A 19,002-nucleotide genomic window follows, 5' to 3' on the forward strand; every position below is an offset into this window, starting at 1 on the left:
AATGATGGTACATGGCAACGAACCAGCGATTATAAGTCAACCATATGTAGATGTACTCAGTAATAAGTAAATTACTGTCATCCTGCACGAATAATACGAATGCTCGAGCAGATTCAAGTGATGTGTTTTCCTTCGTTGTCGAGAAAAACTTCTGGATCATGTTTCTTGTATGTTTTGAATTTTGCATCATCATGTGCAAACTAATGCACATTATCATCGTACCATCTGGAGCTGAAGTTGTAGACCAGTGTTTACACGAGCCAATAAAAAACTATGACAGGGACTGTGATCTTGCAGCAGGGCATTTAAATGCATCAAATGGTTTTATATGAGCACAAGGAATGCAGGTTTCACAAGAGAAACTTTCTAACATGCTAAATGACTCACTAGAACAAAATGAATTTGCTTGTGGCCTTTTCCTAGATGTACCCAAGGCACATCACTTTTAACCATGTTATATTGCTTGAATAACTGTACAATACTGGTTTTTGAGGCATGTTTCTGCCCTCTTATGCAATGATTCCCTCGACTGAACACAGACAGTTGCACTTTGAGACATGAAAGTATCATGTAGAATTTAACGATACCATAAACATTCCAACCTTTAATGCCTGTAGTAGTCTTCAATGCCTAAGGCGACCTATTCTTATATTTTCACACTCGGGCCTCAACGAACCACTGTATGTTGTATCAAAAGTTCATGTTATCTTGGATATGAAACTTAAATACTGTATCGCTCAACTGACAGAATGTGATGTAAGTGGATCAGTGCTCCATCTGTGCTTGTATACAGTTACCCGAAAAATCAAATACTTCACAGTGAGTCTAAGCGACCAAATGTGCCAAACAATAAAGACAATGCAAGAGGTAAATGTGTTGCGATGTGTGGAACATCGGGTGACAAAAGCGTGATGTCAATGGCTTAAAACTGAATGTATGCAGAACTATAATGCAGCTATAATGCAGTTTATTTCGGACTAAAAATAAATTGCAGGTTCACTGTATAATACAGAATTATCATGTTCTTTCATTATGAAGAAGCAAATGCATCGATGTGCTTGAAAAATGTGGGGGCTGCATGAAGCTGTGAAACTGATTGCATTCTGAAAAGTTCTTCCATCCGAGTCATGTGGTCTTTTTATCACCTAGTATCTATGATATGTATTATTTATTAGTGTTAAGCTCAAACTTAAGGCTATTTTTCTTCAATCTGTTGTGTTGAAATGTATATAGTCTACTGTGTGACTATATATTCTACTATATGACTACTGTGTTCTCCATATCCTCATCAGACAACTTCGTGCTTTATCATTTCTGTCCTCTGCCACGTTTGGCATGCATAGGAGAGTATGAATATATTACATTTTCTTGGTACTAATCATATTGCCTAGAGATATGTTTACTATGAATAGCCACAATGAGGTTAGAAAGAACTAAGCTCTCTGAACCAAATAATTTATGTATACCGACGTCCACAACATCAAATGATTATTCATATTTCATGGCGAGTAACACGCAGCTCATCCTACAGGCAATAGTCCCTAAACACCAGAGTGGCTATCGCACAGTGGAACAGCCAATTGACCTTTTGGTGCAGGTCTTAGCACAGGCAAAAATGTGATTGATGCAGTGATACACTTTTGGCAGTGTTGAACGTCCATATATACACTATAAGTTACAATATTGACTGAAATAGTCAATAAAAATAGCGGAGTTGGCTTTATGAATATCGATGCAGCAATTCAGGATAAAAATTACCACAAACTAGTTCAATTTTTATAGAATGGCTTTCCCTGCGCGTATGTCATGGTATAAAGCCACTTTTTGCACAGTTTGCCCTACTTTAGGCAAGCAAGATGAAGACAATAAAAAGATCGCAGAACAACAGCACATAAGAAAGGCCATGAACCATAGGACTAAAGTGAAGTTACAAACTTACAGTTAAAAGGACCGTCCAGTAGTTTCCTTACTTCTCCTTACTTCTAACATGCAAAATCTCTGGTGCATAATTGTGTGTTGGATCATGTGAATGCTGCTTAATTACAACCCCAGGATCTGCTTTTCGAATTGTGCAGGGTTGCAAGGAAAGTGCTCACTAGCAAATTATGTGCCAGTGGTCGAGTACACATATTACAAGATATTTCTAAAGTGGCATTGCCAAGAAGTATGCTAAACAATGTGTGAATTATCAATAAGCATTGTCTGAGGCTTCTTTCCGATCCAACAGCCTCCTTGAGCGAGCTCTGTGCTACACTAGTACGAGGAATACAGAACTGCAGCAGAAACAGCTCAAACAATAAGATCGCACAGTGGCATTATATAGGAGCCTCCACCGGAAAGAAATGGAACAAAAGAGCGAAAACAGCAAATGGAGGACCAATGGCATCAGCTATATCCATGGCTATGGCGGCTCTATTGACCTCCATGATGATGATGATGATAGCACGCTATAGGTTTCAGTTTCAGTTTCACTTGCAAGGCAGCATGAATGGAACAAAGCTTCCATTCTTTTGCTTTCTTGGCACCGGTTTCATACAATTTTACGCTAAAATACCATCTTGGCAGAGTTTGGTGCAATTGGCGCAGCTGTTCCACCACTGCTATGGCAGGCCTGAATTTGTATTTCTCTCGTGACATGGAAAAAGCAATGATTATCATTTATACCATTTATTATTACTACTGGACAGTAGATATAGGTGTTCTTCAAACAGTGAAGCATGGTGTGATTCTCTAACGTACAACACCAGATGTAATACCAACCTCCTCCCAACACTCAGCGAAAGAAAAAAAAAACAACAACAAGATACTACGCAGAGAGAGCACTGTCACAAGGACCGTGCATAATCAAGGAGCTTAACGTGCAAAGTATGTTTGCTTCAAAATTGCTATCAAAAGCAATGTTACACTGCAAGAACAGCCTCTGGCTGCAACGTGTACTGCACATACGGGCAGCAGCACTGCACATAAATGTGCATATAGCATACACTAACATTATCTCCTGACAGCCAAGCTAACAAGTGTGAACTTCACCTGCTGCCCACTGAGTTGGACACCAGTCGCGGTTTGCATGGCGCGCCGCTGTCAAAAGTTTGCAGGCGTAATGTGCGAGGCTCACCTTTGGAGAGCCGGTAGAGCTCAGCCGATGTGAACACGCCGGTAGCCAGAATGCTGCTTGCATCACCTGCATATGTGGTAAATTGTTACCATACATGGTATACGTGCATATGAGGTAACTGTAGCATGGTAACTGTGAACTGCCAGTGCTGCCATCTATCTTGTCCCTGTCTTTTTTTTTTTGCTGTCTTTTAATTCCTAAAGCATGTGTGGCGGTCGATGCTAATCAGTCTGGCATGAGCATACTATTTACAACATTTGCAGGTTCTTAACGAGCCTCTTGCCAGGCTTGGCACTGCAGACAAACAAGCTCGGCGTGTAGATCACGCACTGACGATCATGTCTGTAAAGTATCAAACCGCTGCATGGCACGGAAACAGCTGAAACTTCAAAAGGAAGCCCGTGCGCCTTTCCTCGTGCAGGACCCCCGTTTCCTGCCACAGAGTCAACGTCAGACGCACTGCCTGCAATGTCACCGACTATGGCACGTGACTTTGGTAAATCATCCAATGCAGAATATGCAAAAAAATTACACCATCTTCCCGTAGGGGAACCCTGAGTAGTATGCGAAGCAGCCATGGGGTCGACTCAAGGTAGTTTTATCAGCTGTATAAACTTGGACATGCAGCAGCACCAGCAATGCGCAGAACTGTTGCCAACGCCGTCGGCGTTTTGCCCGCATTCGCACCGAACATGCGTGGTGTTGGTGACTGTTGCCGGTGCCTCTGGGGCGCCTACCGTCGCGCCTCTAACCTAAGCTGCTTCGCATTATCGCGCACGGGCCGCAGGTGTTGCCATTCGTTGCGCAATCCGGAGAGGAGAGGAGCGTCGGAGAGGAGAGGAGGAATGCTGAGAGGAGAGGAGATGAGACAAGGAGAGGAGGGGGAGGAGGATGCGCAGCGCAGTAGGGGTGTGGATGCCGCACGGCGGAGGGAGGGAGGGAGTGACATAGCACCGACCATAAGATGCTTCGCATCTAAAAATGGTACTAGAAGTGCACCATGCAACAAAAAAAGTCAGAGAAAAAAAAAGGAAGCAAGGCTCGTGACGTAAATGTTACGCAGTCCCTCGGTACTGGTATGGAAGAGGCAGCGAAAGAATGCCACTTGCGGAGACTGGTCGAGGCAAAAGGGGAACGTGTCTATGTTGGCAGTGGAGCTCAGCTCCTGGCAGCATGGCAATGCAACATTTCAATTTCTCCTATCTCGTCTAATAATGAACTGATTTGAAAAATGTTTGCAGTAAAATGCTCATAAATGGCACTTTACAACTTGCAGTGTAAAAAAGAAAATTCCGATGGGGCCTAGGTGAGGGGCCCATTAAGGCAAGCCTTGGTAGAGTGCTTCTTGAAGCACTGAAGAAGAATGTTTATTTAGGGAACACCTACCGTATTTATTCGCATATAAGGCGAGGTTTTTCCCCAGAATTTCTAGCCTTGAAGTCGCCCCCCCCCCCCCCCGCCTTATACGCAAATTTTGCCTTTAGGTGTGGCTTTACGGCAGCGTGCACCGTGGTGCCGTGAAGCCACACTATAAGGGGAAATTCGCGCTGCCGTGAATCCACACCTAGAGGCAAATTCGCACATAAACCGCACTCCAGCATGTCATGCGGCAGTCATGTAAATTTTACGCTTCAGAGGCGAATTCGCTCTTGTACATTGCTACAAAGACAAGAAATGTATACTCGCGGTATGTGATTATCAGTCCCGATAAGCATGTCTAGGCACAAATGGGGTTTTTGACAGTTTCCAAAAGTCCGCTTTGCCGCAGTACAGCCATATTATACGGTTAAGCATATTGTTATGTGTAGGTGATGCCCAAGGCTATTTACAATTTACTTACAGGGAAGCTAACGGAGGCCAAGATGGCGAAGCTATATAAGCGGGAACACGTCGTCTTCCTTCTCCTTGGTGCAGCCACACTGTGGCAGGCTGCTCCGTATCATCACCCCCGGAAGTAGAAGCACCGTCCCGGTGCTTAAACTACACATCCACGGTGAAAGGTGTGTGGTACGGCTTTACTCTCGCCACGTGAACGATGTCACTTGCAGCTGACGACGACGCTGAGAGGTCGGCGGGGATGATTTCATACGTGACATCGGTCACTTGTCGCACCACACGTTATGGGCCAGTGCAAACGTGACAGCAGCTTTTCGGAAAGGCCCACATGGCGGATGGTTGACCAGAGAAGCACCAGAGAACCCCCGAGCAAACTGCACATCGCGATGGTGGCAATCATAGAGGCGTCTCTGATGCTCCTGTGAGGCCTCGGGACGAGTGCGGGCGAGCTGGCGCGCGTGGTCGACGTGTGCGATCATGTCGCGGGCGTCACAGTACAGCCACACTGTGGCCGCTGTTCCGTATCAGTATTGATAGCAGAAAGAGGTCGCTGTCATGGAACATAGTATGTGTCCTTTAATTATACACGCATGCACGCACGATCTCCAGTTCCAGTACGAGCACTGAGATGTCTAATAACTAGAGACCGGATTTTAGGCAAATGCCTTTTTTGTTCCTTGCGCTCCTATCGCCCCACTTTGATATATGAGCATGAATTAGAGGTTAAGAAGGGCTTTTATAGTGTTTTTATAGTGCCTATAAATGCCTATTTGGCGTTTGTGCCTAAATGCCTATAAATGCCTATTTTCAATATCGGCGCCTATATGAACACTATTTAGCCTGAAGTTTCGCTTTCGAGTGCAGTTAGAGACCGCTATTCATGTTACCGGGCAACATTGACTGTTCAGAACTCTATGGGGTTCAACCTAGTCCTTCAGTTCAACCAACTCCCAGAAAACAACTGCTAGCAGCATTGAAATGGGACGTTCCGGCCAGCATACGCCGCCGCGCTGACATTGCGCGATCGGTTGGCGAATGCGAAACCGCGGAGAGCCGTCAGGGAAAAGGAGAGGGAAGAGCAAAAGAGGAAAGAAAAATATGATGTGCATACGGCTTTTGTTTTGTTTGTAATTTACTTTTTAAGGTGTTTACCTCCGTCGGGTGTTCCTTCTCAGCGTATGAGATCCCCGTGACAAGATTCCCCGTGACAAGAGGCACAATTTTTAATCCAAAAATCTGGAGATGAATGGTAGTTTGCTATTGTTTCCACAATCTTCTCAGTGATTCTTAGACTACATTCCGCGTGCTCTACAAACAAATTTCTTCAAACATATGCACTTCAAATGGGCGGAAGTGTATTTGGCAGTGTTGGGACGTCTTGCCTGTACAATTCGGATAATGCCATTGTATATGAGAAAATTGCCAAGAGTTGTACCTAACAGTCCTCATGTAAGAACATGCTAATTTCTTAATAAATCGTAGTCTCTCTTACATTTGTTATTTGTCTGTTTTTGCTTTGTCATAATTTAATTGCGTCAGGAACACATAAAGTATCAGCTTTTTTTAATCAGTATTCCTAAGCTTTGCAAGTATTCTTTTTCATGCCTGTTTCACTATATGCGACGCTCGAGTACAGTGGCCATTGAACATGAATATGAGCAGTGTGCTTATTGAATTAAGCCAATTGATCGTCATTAGTTCAGAAGTTTTATGGGACAGTTGCACGGCTATGTTCAACTGTTGGCGCCTTTGTGCCATCGTAGACAATAACATTTCTTGTTTTCCTATCGTAGATATAGGACGCGCACGTCTTCGCTCGAAATTATTTGCATATATGGAAAAATTTATCGTGCCTATATTTACGACATTGGAGGCCTAAAATGTTGTTTTGCTTGCCTATTTTTGGCGCCTAAAACGCACTTTTTTAATGCCTAGAGATCTGGCCTCTACTAATAACTGTACTGGCAGCCATTCAGAGCTGTTTCTCACGTTGCCGTGGCCATTTGAATCTTCCTCACTGCTACGTTTTTTCAATCCCTTGAAAAATGTATCAACGGGGCTCTGCTGTATTGAAAACCCTGTAAATGTGTATAGGTTGCTATCACTGCTTGGCGGCTAGATTAAATGTTAAGCACTTTTTTGTGGGCAATCGTAGCCATCACACTTAATGAAACTTGCGATTTTCAACTGGTGCTTGTGCTGAACGTTCGATAATAAAAGCCTCACTTTGAGCCATCGAAGCTCTTTATAAGTTTCGATGCAGCAGTGAATGTCGTAGTAACTGCACAAGGTATCGAAGGCCACGTTATGCACCAGTCAACGTAAGCGTCACTGATGGACGATGCCACATCGGTTGTGAACCAAGTTTTTTTACGTAACAACCAAGTAGGGAAAAGTACCAAATGCAAAGCAAATGCAAATGCAAATGACCCTCTGTGAACTGAATAAGACTGGCACTTCAGAGTGTAAGAGCCGAGAAAATGTAACAAGCAGGAACAAATGAGGTTCCACTGTACATCTGTCTGAATATGCCATCACTGTTGCTTTACAGAGAGGAAATCGTGTTTTTGTCATTTGCACTGCTACAATCAGATACTGTCTTGTCTTTGCCACTCCTCCTATTCTTCTCCACTTCCCTTCTGGACTTTCTAGGGAGTATTCACGTGACGTCACATGGGCGCCATACTGTTGTCCCATTGACAGCTTCCACTGTAAGCGAATAGAGATAACGCATGGCTTTTCCCCATGCTCGCTGTGCAATAATACAGGGGCCTTGATTACATCAATGAAAACCCCCTATGCAGTGCTTCGTGGCCAAGAAATTAAGAGTTTCTAGCTAGTGCTGAATTTGCATACTTTGTTCTTCCTGCCCTCGCAATTGTTTCTCAGGTACACGATAAGTACCGACCAGCTGAAATCAGCACTACTAAGCAGTTTATCGTTGCCCCTTGTAGTAATTTGTCATTCTCAACAACCTGTTCGAGAATTGTTAAAAAAATGTGGCAACTTAAAGGTGATAGCCTTACAATAATGCCATAGCTAATTACAATTGCCAACCAGCTATGGTGGCTTAGCGGCCCAAGTTTGCAAGATCAAATCTCGACTGCAGGAGTCGCATTTCGACGGAGGCGAAATGCAAAAACACCGTGTGGTCCACACTAAAGATCCCCAGGTAGTCAAAATTATTACAAAATCCTACGGTGTGCCTCCTAATCAGATTGTGGTTTTGGCACATAAAGCCCCAGAATTAAATGTTTCTTTTAATTGAACTACAGTTTCTGATGAATTTCTCGGAAGCCGAAAATTTGGACAAGTTCCGTTAGTTCCTTGTCCCCATAGACATAATGTATAACAACTAAAATTTCGGACATCTTTTTGAGTGGCTTTCTGTTTTTGAAACTGCGCGTGCACTACAGCTTGCAAGCTCAGCTACTGAGCAGAAAAAGCAACTGTTTTGCTTGATACGTTGCCAGTGTCTCCTTGAAATTGAAAGTAAGAAAGAATATACTGGTTACAGTTGGAGTGTAAGACATGGTTCAGCCCAACTCAATTCAATAACCACCAACCGCCATCCACCGCCCAGCCAAGACAAGCCTCCAAGTTTACAAGCCCACACAAATGCCGCACAAGTATTCATTTGCATCTTACTGCTTGTTGAGTGTGCACAATGATTGTTCTGAGTGTGTGAAATAATGAGACGATTTCAGGGGCCTTTCGAGTTGTAAATTTTTGTCGCTCAGGTGACAAGGAGACTATTCACTATACTCCATTTCTTAATTTGTAGGCAATGCTGTGGAAGATATGCTAGTAGTGTGTCAAAGAATTGCGTCACTGCAGACATTCCATAGTAAACTGGCCATTTTTATGCAATGTCTTCAACAGAATAACTTCTGGTTATGTTAGAACTATAACTTAAGGAGTTTATTTTACCTCAACCATGTATTGTTTGTATGCCTTGCACTTTCAGTACACAATGCACTATGTTTCTCTCACGAATGCAGGCAATGTGCTGTAGAAGCTGTGCAATGTCTCACTCTGCTCATCGTTCTGCAATTATGGTTCACAGCTGCTGTATGTTCAATCTGGTAGTTACTCCATATGTTGACTGTAACAGATAAAGTGAACATGGCGAATGAGTACTGCGGGACTCATTGAGATGGTGGCAGCCCTACAAGTGAAAGGCATGGTCCCAGGTTCAATCCCCGGACCAGGATGAATTTTCCTTCAGCTATGAACTTCCTTTCTGGGAAACCTGCTTCTTTTGCAGCTTTATGCTACTCTCAGATGGATGGCAATTTCTCACTTTCGTCAGTTTAAGTCAATGTAACACCAAGTTATGTAGCACACTCCTATTTCTTGCTGTCAAATGGGACGCACTACATCTTGGTCATGCGTGTGGGCAGTGCAAAACATTCTCGGGGCATCTAAGTATTGCCTGCTATGTATGAAATGGAGTGTATGTGCCTTCTTACACGGACTGTGAGGACAATGAGTTCACCACATTGCAGCCATTGTATGTACATTTGGTGCAGGCACCGACGGTACTTTTGTCTTGGCACTGCATAACAAGTACGCACGTATGGCAAGTACAACAGCTACGCACCTACGGCAGGGCAGATGTGAACCTGCTCCACTTGCACATTCGTCATGCGCAAGTTTAAGCACATATAGCCATGCACAAAATAAAATTTCATGACCACTTGTGGAGTTTCTTCCGATGACACTGTTTTCTTTTTTTTTTCAGAATGTCAGAATTTTTAATCTCATTTGTGACCCCACCAAGTCCAAATAAATGGATGGTTGCTGTATTTCTTCTGTATTACTTGTATTACATTTTAATGAAAATTTTTCCTGAGCCTGTTCATTTTGCCAACCCACCTGAATGGGTTTACCTTATGATTAAAGCAAGAACAACCACTCACCTGGATCATCCTCTTTATCCCCATCACAGACGGCATCCCGTAAGCCACTGAGAGCCTCTGTACACATGCACAAAAAAAAAGCAAGTGACAATTAATTAAACTAGAACTAAACTAGAAATTAGAAAACTCCTAACCTTTCGTTTTCTCAGAATACACGAACTGAATGAAGCACCGCAAGCAGCACATGTAAATACAATTCAAAAATGGCCTCATATGAATGAGATGCTGCAGCGGTAGCCCATGCGCATGGACATAGTATTTAACTCGATTGGAAGGTGATACATTTTGACCACAGGAGAACTTGGGCAAGGAAAAAATTTTTTAAATTTGGCCACAATGTATGGAATAATTCATTATACAAGTCATTTCATTGTTGAGGTGTTCGACTGTACATTATTCTGCTTTGTGCAACATAAGCAACGTAAAACAGAGGAAGAGTACAGTCTGCACTCTTTCTCTATTTTGTGTTTCTTACGTTGCACCAAGCAGAATAATGCATTGCAAACCTAGACACTAACTTGCTCAAGAACATGATAATATCTAATAAGTATGTTACAATTGTCTCTATATTATGCTCGTAAGACTTCTTTGTAGCCGTCAGGAGAAGTCTGGGATTGTGCTGATAACATACAGCAAGTGATAATTGCAAGTCCACCAGAATACAAGCTACAGCTATAACACGTACCACGTACCACAATCTGATAATCAATGTAATAATCTGATATGTAACAATAATCAATGCAAACAATCTGGTATAGCATGTCCATCTTGTGCAGAAGTCAAGGTGTGACAACACAGATAACTTGCCAAATGAAACGGGAACAAGAAAAACCATCGCAGACAATGAACATGTCGGGAACTGAGGGGTCGCAGTGGAGAGCCAGAACAAGAGGACCAGCTCAGCAGGCTTTCAGAACAGACCAGCGCGTGTTGTGCTTGCGCCGCTAGCACATGCCGCCCAACTTTATTTTCCTCGTCATTCGCAGCCGGTCCCAAGGCACCGGCCGAGAGCGCCAGTCTTAGCGTCCCGGACCGCTTAGCAGCGTCGGTAAGCGCTACAGGGCCCCCCGCCCAGACGGGACGGCGAGATGCACTCGTCGATGAGGCAGAGATGAGGCTGTCTTAGTGTCAAGCAGATCGACGGGTGCGTAGGTCGGTTTGAGGCAGTAAAATGAAACAACCTCTTCGCGACCATTCAGTAGAATGGTGGCGGACTTCTGCGTCTTGTGGAGGACACGTTACGGTCCGTCGTAGGGTGGTGTAAGAGGCGCCTTTACAGTATCTCGTCTGGGGAACACGTGGGACGAAGATGCAAGGTCCTGATGCACAAAGATTCTGCGGTCCGATGATCGAGGTGGTATGGGGAGAAGTTGCTGAATGCAGTCCCATAGGCGTTGGAGGTACTGTAGTGGCTGGGGCGAGGGGACCGAAGTTACAAACAAGTCTCCAGGAAGCCGCAGGGGTGCACCGTAGACGAGTTCGGCTGCTGAACAGCCAACGTCGCGACGAAGGATGGCGAGTAAGCCAAGAAGCACCATAAAAAGGTGGTCGACCTAAGCGTCCCCACTTAGCAGCGTAGGTGGGCGCTACAGGGTACCCCCCCCCCCAGCCACTACAATACCTCCAACGCCTACGGGACTGCATTTAGCAACTGTGACCCGTACCACCTCGATCAATGGACCACAGCCTCCTTGTGCATCCGGACCTTGCATCTTCATCTCACGTGTTCCCCAGACGAGACTCTGTAAAGGCGCCTCTTACACCATCACGTCCCGGTCACCACTGTCGGGAACCGAGGGGTCACAGCGACGTGCAATAACAAGAGGACCAGCTCAGCAGTCTTTCAGAATGGACTAGCGCGTGCTGTGCTTGCGCCGCTAGCACGCACCGCCCAACTTATTTTCCTCGTCATTCGCAGCCGGCCCCAAGACGCCGGCCGAGAGTGCCGACCTTAGCGTTCCCGCTTAGCAGCGTCGGTGGGCGCTACAAACACATGGCCTGGGCTCAAGATAAAGGAGGGTCATCTTCCACATTACATGTGTGATGCTCTACCAATAGAGCTATGGTGAAGCGGGACACGCACGGTCTGATTCAGCATCCGATATGGCATCCGGAACGCCGGAACCGAGGGGTTTTCCTGTGCTGAAGTGCCAGATTGGGCGCCCGGCATGCAACAAACTGGATAGGTTTTCATCGTCCGACGCGTCCGACAACCGCACCGTCGTTTCGCAGCAGCCAATGACAGTGTGCCTGGCATGTGACGTTCCCCCCATAGAGGGAACATCAGAGCAAGTGGCAAGTCGGTTTCTCGCTGCTTTTTTTTTCTTTCTTGTGGGCTACAACGGCATTGCTACAATTCGTTTCGGACCCGAAATAGTTACTAGTTCAGTAAAATTGTTCAGTAAACAGTTAAGTAAACAGTTAAGTAAAATGTAACCTTCACTCGTCATCATCTCATTGTCCTCATGCCATCATCGTCATTGCGTTGTTGTGATACAGTTGTCGTCATGCATTCGTTGTCACACCATCACGGTCGTTCCATCGTCGTCATCCGACTGTCATCCTCCCATCGTCATCATGCTGTCGTTTTACCATTGTCATCACTTCAGTAACGTCACCCCATTGTTGTCATACCGCCTTCGTCATTTCATCGACATCAGTCCTTCATCATTCTATTGTAATAATGCTGTTGTCAATCATGATTATGCCACTATTGTCATACCATCATTATCATTGCGTTGTCCTCCCACAGTCGTTTCCATGCATCCGTTATCATATCGTCACGCCATCATGGTTGTGCCATCGTGATCACTCCAGCTTTGTTATCTCACTCTCATCACACCGTTGTCGCCACGCCCTTTTCGTACTACAGGCTTCGAGATACAGTCGTGATGCCATTGTCATTATTACACTCATCATCACACTGTCCTCATACCATTGACATGCCACTGGCATCATTGCGTTGTCATACAGTCATTGTCATGCATTTGTTGTCGTTGCATCGTCAACATTGTAACTTCGTCATCCGACTCTCGTCATGCCGTCGTCGTCACAGAGTCGTCATGATGCGATTGTTTTACAATAATCATTTCAGTAACGTCATCAAATCGTCATTACGCCATCGTCGCCATACCACCTTCGTCGATCAATCGACATTATTTCTTCATCATTCAATCGTAATCATGCCGTCGTCATTTGATCGTGATTACGCTGCCATTGTCATGCCATCGTTATCATTGCGTCATCATCACGCAGTTGCTTTCATGCCGTCATGGTCGTGCCATCGTCGTCAATCTAGCTTCGTCACCTGACTCTCGTCATATTGCCGTCGTCACGCCATTGCAGTCATACACTCGCAGTCATCCCACTGTCCTCATGTCGTCACACTGTCATCGTTATACCATCATCATCATTTAAGAATGGTCATCTCATTGTCGTCATGCCACCATTGTCATTTCATCGACATCATTCCTTCATCGTGATTTCATTGTTGTCACTAAGTCGGCATCATACATTTATCGTCAGGCAGCCACACCCATGGACGACCTTGGCAAGCGAGTGCCATAGCAAAGTGGGACAATACAGGTGTATGTCACATATAGCCGAAGCAATGGAAGTCTCACAATGACCACTACCAATGTTAAATTAAATGTGACTTCAGAAATAGTGTTTTCAGAAATATGAAATTCCAATTGAGCCCAGCATAGCACTGTCAACTTTTCCGGAATTTGAAATGATGCTTCTAGTCCTAAGGCCCCCCCCCCCTCCCCCCCAAAAAAAGCACAGCTGCATGACTGAACCTGATAAGCAGCAAATAAGAAGTGCTAGTGCAATGCTGCTTGTAGTGCTTAAGTGGTGGACGTCACATGTGTACAACTTCTGTGCTGAACGTTACATTTGCATGTGTGTTGGTGCTTAGTAAACAGATGCATGAGTGACACATGATGAAAAATGGATGAAAGTCCTAGTGGATGCCCCCTGTGCATGCCTATGAATGCACAACATTTCTATATCTTGTTCCGTGCCCAGGTTATACACCTGTTAACATAACTCTGCAAGTTCATCAAAATTCACAACTCTGGAGCTTTATTACAAAAGTAAAAGTTTTAATGAATCGAAACCTGCTTTCCACTAGTCAATGGAGTTCCACCATTTTTGTTAAAGCACTAAAGATTTCCAAAAGTTGATGCAGCATTCAGTTGCCTTACGAGAGCAGTTTTGCTGTCCCCATTCAGTATATTTACAATGAGGTCTGGGTTGGCCTCCATGCAACACCTTTATTTGAAAGCTTTGAACCCTTTCATTAAACAACTGACTGACCAAGTTCATTATTTATTCATCAGTTGATTAGGTGTAACATCACAAAGAAACAATGGCTACAGGGATGGCATCGTGAAATGTTCTGGATTATTGGGCCCATCTGAGGTTCTTGAATGCATGCCAATAATCAGCACACACGTGTTTGGCATCTCACTTCTATCAAAATGCGATGGGGCCGGGGAAATCTAGGCCCTTGCAGGCCTGTGAATCTATCTGCTGAACCTTGTAGTTCATAGCAAAGTGTCTCTATCATTTGAGTGTGCATTGTTTCACACCCCCGCTACCACTCTCGTTACCATACAAGCCAAACCGAACATGCCAGAACCATACATCATTTTCAAGCATGCAGTGCAGCTCACTTGTCTCCATTTCTAGTACATGCTTCGAAAGGGTGGAATTGCCTCCCTCTAAACCCCACGTACCACTCAAGCTCCACTCACTTCAAGGAAGTCACTGAACACATCATTTACTAGAAATGTTGCCCATTCCTGATATTATAAAACCCCACGCACAGGAACCTTTAAGGTACTAGAAAAGCTTTTTTAAAAAATTTGTATTGCCCACAGAAGAAGAGAAGATTTTGGCAATCTCAACAAAGGATGTCATGAGGCCCAGAACTGCCAGCCCAGACAGCAGAGAAAAATGACACGGTGCCACCACCAATCGCAGCGTCTAAACGTTCAGGTGCCACAAAGCTTCTCATTACAGCATGTGCAAATAAAAGAGCTAGTTGCCATTCAACTATAAACGCACCCTGCAACTTAGTTGCATGAGAGCAAGTGCCTTTAGCAAGGAAAGTCTATGCAAAAGAATGAGCGAAAGAGCTAAAGAAAACTATTATTTAAAACGGTAGAATAAGGAAAACAAATCAATTCAGTTTATTAAAGAAATCATGCACTTGGCGGCATATATTTGTTGATTGAGGATATTTAGGTAGCATTTGTTGTTTCATTGTGTGATTTCATACAGAACAGAGCCGAGGACCAATGCATCTGTAGCGCCAATCGGAGATGGTTATACGTATATAGGCCAACTTATTACATAGGTATTGTTCTGTGTGGGCCCATGTCAGATCCAACACATTTTCGCGAGATGCTGGAGACTTTGAGAAAAGCACTTCTGTGGTAAAACGTTGAGGAGAGCTCACCGTGGCTGAGGATGAAGTTTGCGAGGTAGAGGTCGAGCTCTCGGACGGAGACATTGATGTGGAAAGGGTTGACGCAGAGGGCGGGGTGGTGGCAGTCGGGGGCCTTTTCCAGCCGCTCACCATCGGTGCTCTCCAGGGGCACTGCCTTGAACAGTATCACCATCACTAGGTCCAGGCGCCATACCTGTATTCATCCAGCCCCCACCAGTGAGCAACCTTTGCCTTCTCGAACATCAGTGCACATGCATCACCACTTGGCACAAAGGCAAGCCAAACTCATTGGCTTTCCTACGACAGACCTACCTAAGGCCACTGAAGGCCAGCTGCAACAAAATTTCACTTTATATCAATTGGTTATAGACGAATAGCGTACACAGTTGAGCCTCGTTATAATGAAGCCATATCTGATAGAAAAATATCTTCCTTATATCCATTATTCGTTATAAGCATGTACTCGCTACATGCTGATAATGGCAAAAACATTTTAAATTTACTTCTTTATACCCAAAAAACTTGTTTATCCATGTTCACTATACTGGGGTCTGACAGCATTATTGAAGCAATCTTGGCTAAGCTGCAGAGCTAATACGTGTCTAATTTTCACTTTAACAGCCTTTCAATAGTGCCTTAGCTGGTAACACGGGAGCCTGGCGGTTAGTGTAAATGACACATATTTCGAAACATGGCCTCTAAGATTTTTAGCTTGCGGATGGCTTCACCAGATGCTGTACTTGTTTGTTCTCAATGTTCTGGGTTGTGTGCCATTTTCGGCGAGTGGTCATGACGGGGTCTTCTTGACATTTCATATCGGAAACATTTATTTTTTCCTAGCCTTTTTGTAACACATCCACTCGCATTTCAAACAAAAATTTTAACCAAGGCCTGCTCTAAATCTACACTATCTAAAACATGGCTCTTTACACAGTCCAAAATCGCATTGTAGCTGGCGTTTATGTAACCTGTTGGCCTCCAAAACATCTGAAAGAAGCTCGGAACACTTGGCACCTATAGAGATTGCGTGGACTCCAAATTTAATAAGCGCACTCATGGGCACATTTGGGGCTTTAAAGCCGTAATTTTCTCCACGTCAAGATGACCATATTTTTCAACCTCTGTGCATATGAGGTGCAACCTAAATGCGTCTTGGAGAATGTTGCTTGCCTCCGAGACATGGCACCTCACACTTGCACGCCCCCAATCATAGAGGCCACGCTTTATGGAAGAGTGGTATGCTGCTTTGCTGCAAGATGACGCCCCTAGAATTAGTACTGAGCTAATCTGGGAGTTTCTAACGAGAATAGAATGTATATGTAATGGGCTTCTTGCGATTTCACACTGGCTGTGATGAGCTGCATGAGTGTGTGTGTGTGTGCGTGGCTACATGCGTGTTTTGCTTCACTGTTCTAAAGTTGTGAACACCTACATTTGATGCTTCTCTTGTTTATTCGTGTAAAATCTGGACACAAGTTTAACTGCTATGTAGGCAGTGGCGTAGCCAAAAATTTTGTTTGGGGGGGGGGGGCTCACGTTGCAGCGCGGCCTCCTTCTTATAGAATTTGTCGAGGGATCAAATACATGAATAATAACTGCATTGCAATTGCCAATGCCATTGTATATTAGATGCTGCAAACGATTTATTGAACGCTACGCACTGTCAAGTAAAATATGTATTTTTTCATAAGAGAATATATTCGTATGTCCCAAAAATTGTGGCAGAAATAACTGATATCAATGCTTCCGCATTTTTTTGTCAATTTAATAAGTAAAGAAAATATCACACAAACTTTAGAACTATATCAGTTCTAAACCAGCAAATCAGTGTGTGCAGCTGATATGAAAAACGTAAAGGCCATGAAAAGAACAAGTTGAGGATAAATAATTTGATAAATGTTTGTCATTCAAGAACCTTGTTTACATTTTTGTACACGTGTAACGGTCAGGAAAAAACCTCAATGATCCTGTCATTTGTTGCAACAGATTGCACAGGAGTAGCTTTTACCAGTCGTGTATTGTAATTACACCGAGATTATAGTTGCAACAGTGAGTACATATAAAAAGCAGGAGTTCCACAAAATATACATTATAAATTCGAAGATAGAATGGAATATACAAATGCGAAGATACAACTTGATAAAGTGCAATAAAGTACCACTGGAAACAGTTCACTGCTTGTATATACAACTCGTAACAAGATATTTAAATATACGTGTAAGTCTCCAATAAATCTACGTATTTAAGCAAACGTCACTGTATATAATGTGTCAAACAAGACAAATAAACATGTTGCGCAGTCACAGATGCTAAACTTTACGCATAAAAAGACAGACGATCCAGGCACGAACAAAACTATGTTTGCAGAAATCGTGATATGTACTTGGGCCATGTGGCAGTCACGGCCGCACCATATGGGTAGAATAATAGCGGAATAATGCCGAAATCAGTACGACAATGTAAAATTTAACTGCCTGCAGAGCGGCAACAAATATTCTGCATCCAAAACTAAAGAAGGGTATTGTTTCGGTTCAAAAAAGAAGTATAATCAGGTAGCTAAAAAGGAAAGAAAAGGCCAAACGAAAGCCACAGATGATGCGGCAAGCTGAACTACCCAATATCCGAGTGTGCATGTTGGGAAACGCCGCGTGGGCCGGACTTTCAATCAGCAAGTTCGGTCAAAATTGGTTATTAATGTCTTCATAATTTTCGTATTCACGTGATAATTTTGATCATGATGCTAACTATTAGAATAAACAGCAAAAATTTCTCTGCGGTTTTAAAGGCTAATGAACAGTCATACGTTTTTATAATTACCAGTTTATGGACCTGATGGAACAGAGCTAAATTTTTACTTGCATTGATTTTTGCTGCTTCGCTATCTAGAGGACAAACTTCACTTGGCGGGGAAGTTTAGCGAAGCGATCAATGACTTCAAACATGTTGACGCCGGCGTCTCTGTAGGTGCATAGACGCGCCAGCCTAACCATGCATTCCTCAGACATTGTAGAGCGCAAGTATTTTTTTTTAGTAATCTCATGTTAAAAAATATTCTCTCTGCGCTTGCAGTGGTCACTGGAAGGGTGACTAGAATCTGCAGCAGTTGGTACACATTTACATAGAACCTGCAGTCGCAATGAGAGAGAACATCTATTCCGGTTCTCAAATCTAAAAACACTCCTTCGATATCATTGGCATCCTTGTTTAGGTACCTTGCACAAACAGTAAGCTGTTCGATTCCAGCAATATCCGCCGTTTCGTCAGCAAGTATAAAGAAGCAGCCTGCAGCGTTTACTTTTGAATCTAGGCTTTCTTTGATAATTTCACCACAAATTTCTATAATTTGATATTGTACATCTTGGCTTAAATAAGAGGCTTTACTGGGGCAACTTTCCAAATGGTTCTTCATATATGTATCTCCACAATCAGCTCGCATGCGAAGAAACGCTCTGAAAATACCTGTACTTTCAGCGGGGGCAATGTTTAAATCCATAAAGCCACGGTCCCTGTGGACACGGAGAGCCAGACCTTGTCGGCCGCAAAAAAGAACTGCCTCAATAATAGGCCGTTAACTTTCTTCTGTTTTCCTTATTTTACTATGCCTGCCCTGGTCTAGCTGATCGATCACATTGGGTGCGCTTCCTGAAAATGGTAGGAGAAAATTATCAGCT

At 43.8% G+C, this 19,002-nt stretch overlaps 1 protein-coding gene across 5 annotated transcripts in view; it reads right to left on the reverse strand.

Annotated features, from left to right (window-relative positions):
* The window catches only part of LOC119434053 (nuclear factor 1 X-type), a 74,648-nt gene that overhangs the window by 42,483 nt on the left and 13,163 nt on the right, over positions 1–19,002 (reverse strand). For all 5 annotated transcript variants that reach the window (XM_037701359.2, XM_037701361.2, XM_037701362.2 and 2 more), the window contains exons 5-7: positions 15,341–15,524; positions 9,874–9,930; positions 3,116–3,181 (exon numbers count right to left, since the gene is read on the reverse strand). In XM_037701359.2, coding sequence (XP_037557287.1) covers positions 3,116–3,181; positions 9,874–9,930; positions 15,341–15,524 — 307 coding nt within the window. The remainder of the gene's footprint in view (positions 1–3,115; positions 3,182–9,873; positions 9,931–15,340; positions 15,525–19,002) is intronic.

The sequence above is a fragment of the Dermacentor silvarum genome, chromosome 11, assembly GCF_013339745.2.
Source record: "Dermacentor silvarum isolate Dsil-2018 chromosome 11, BIME_Dsil_1.4, whole genome shotgun sequence".
NCBI classification, from domain to species: Eukaryota; Metazoa; Arthropoda; class Arachnida; order Ixodida; family Ixodidae; genus Dermacentor; species Dermacentor silvarum.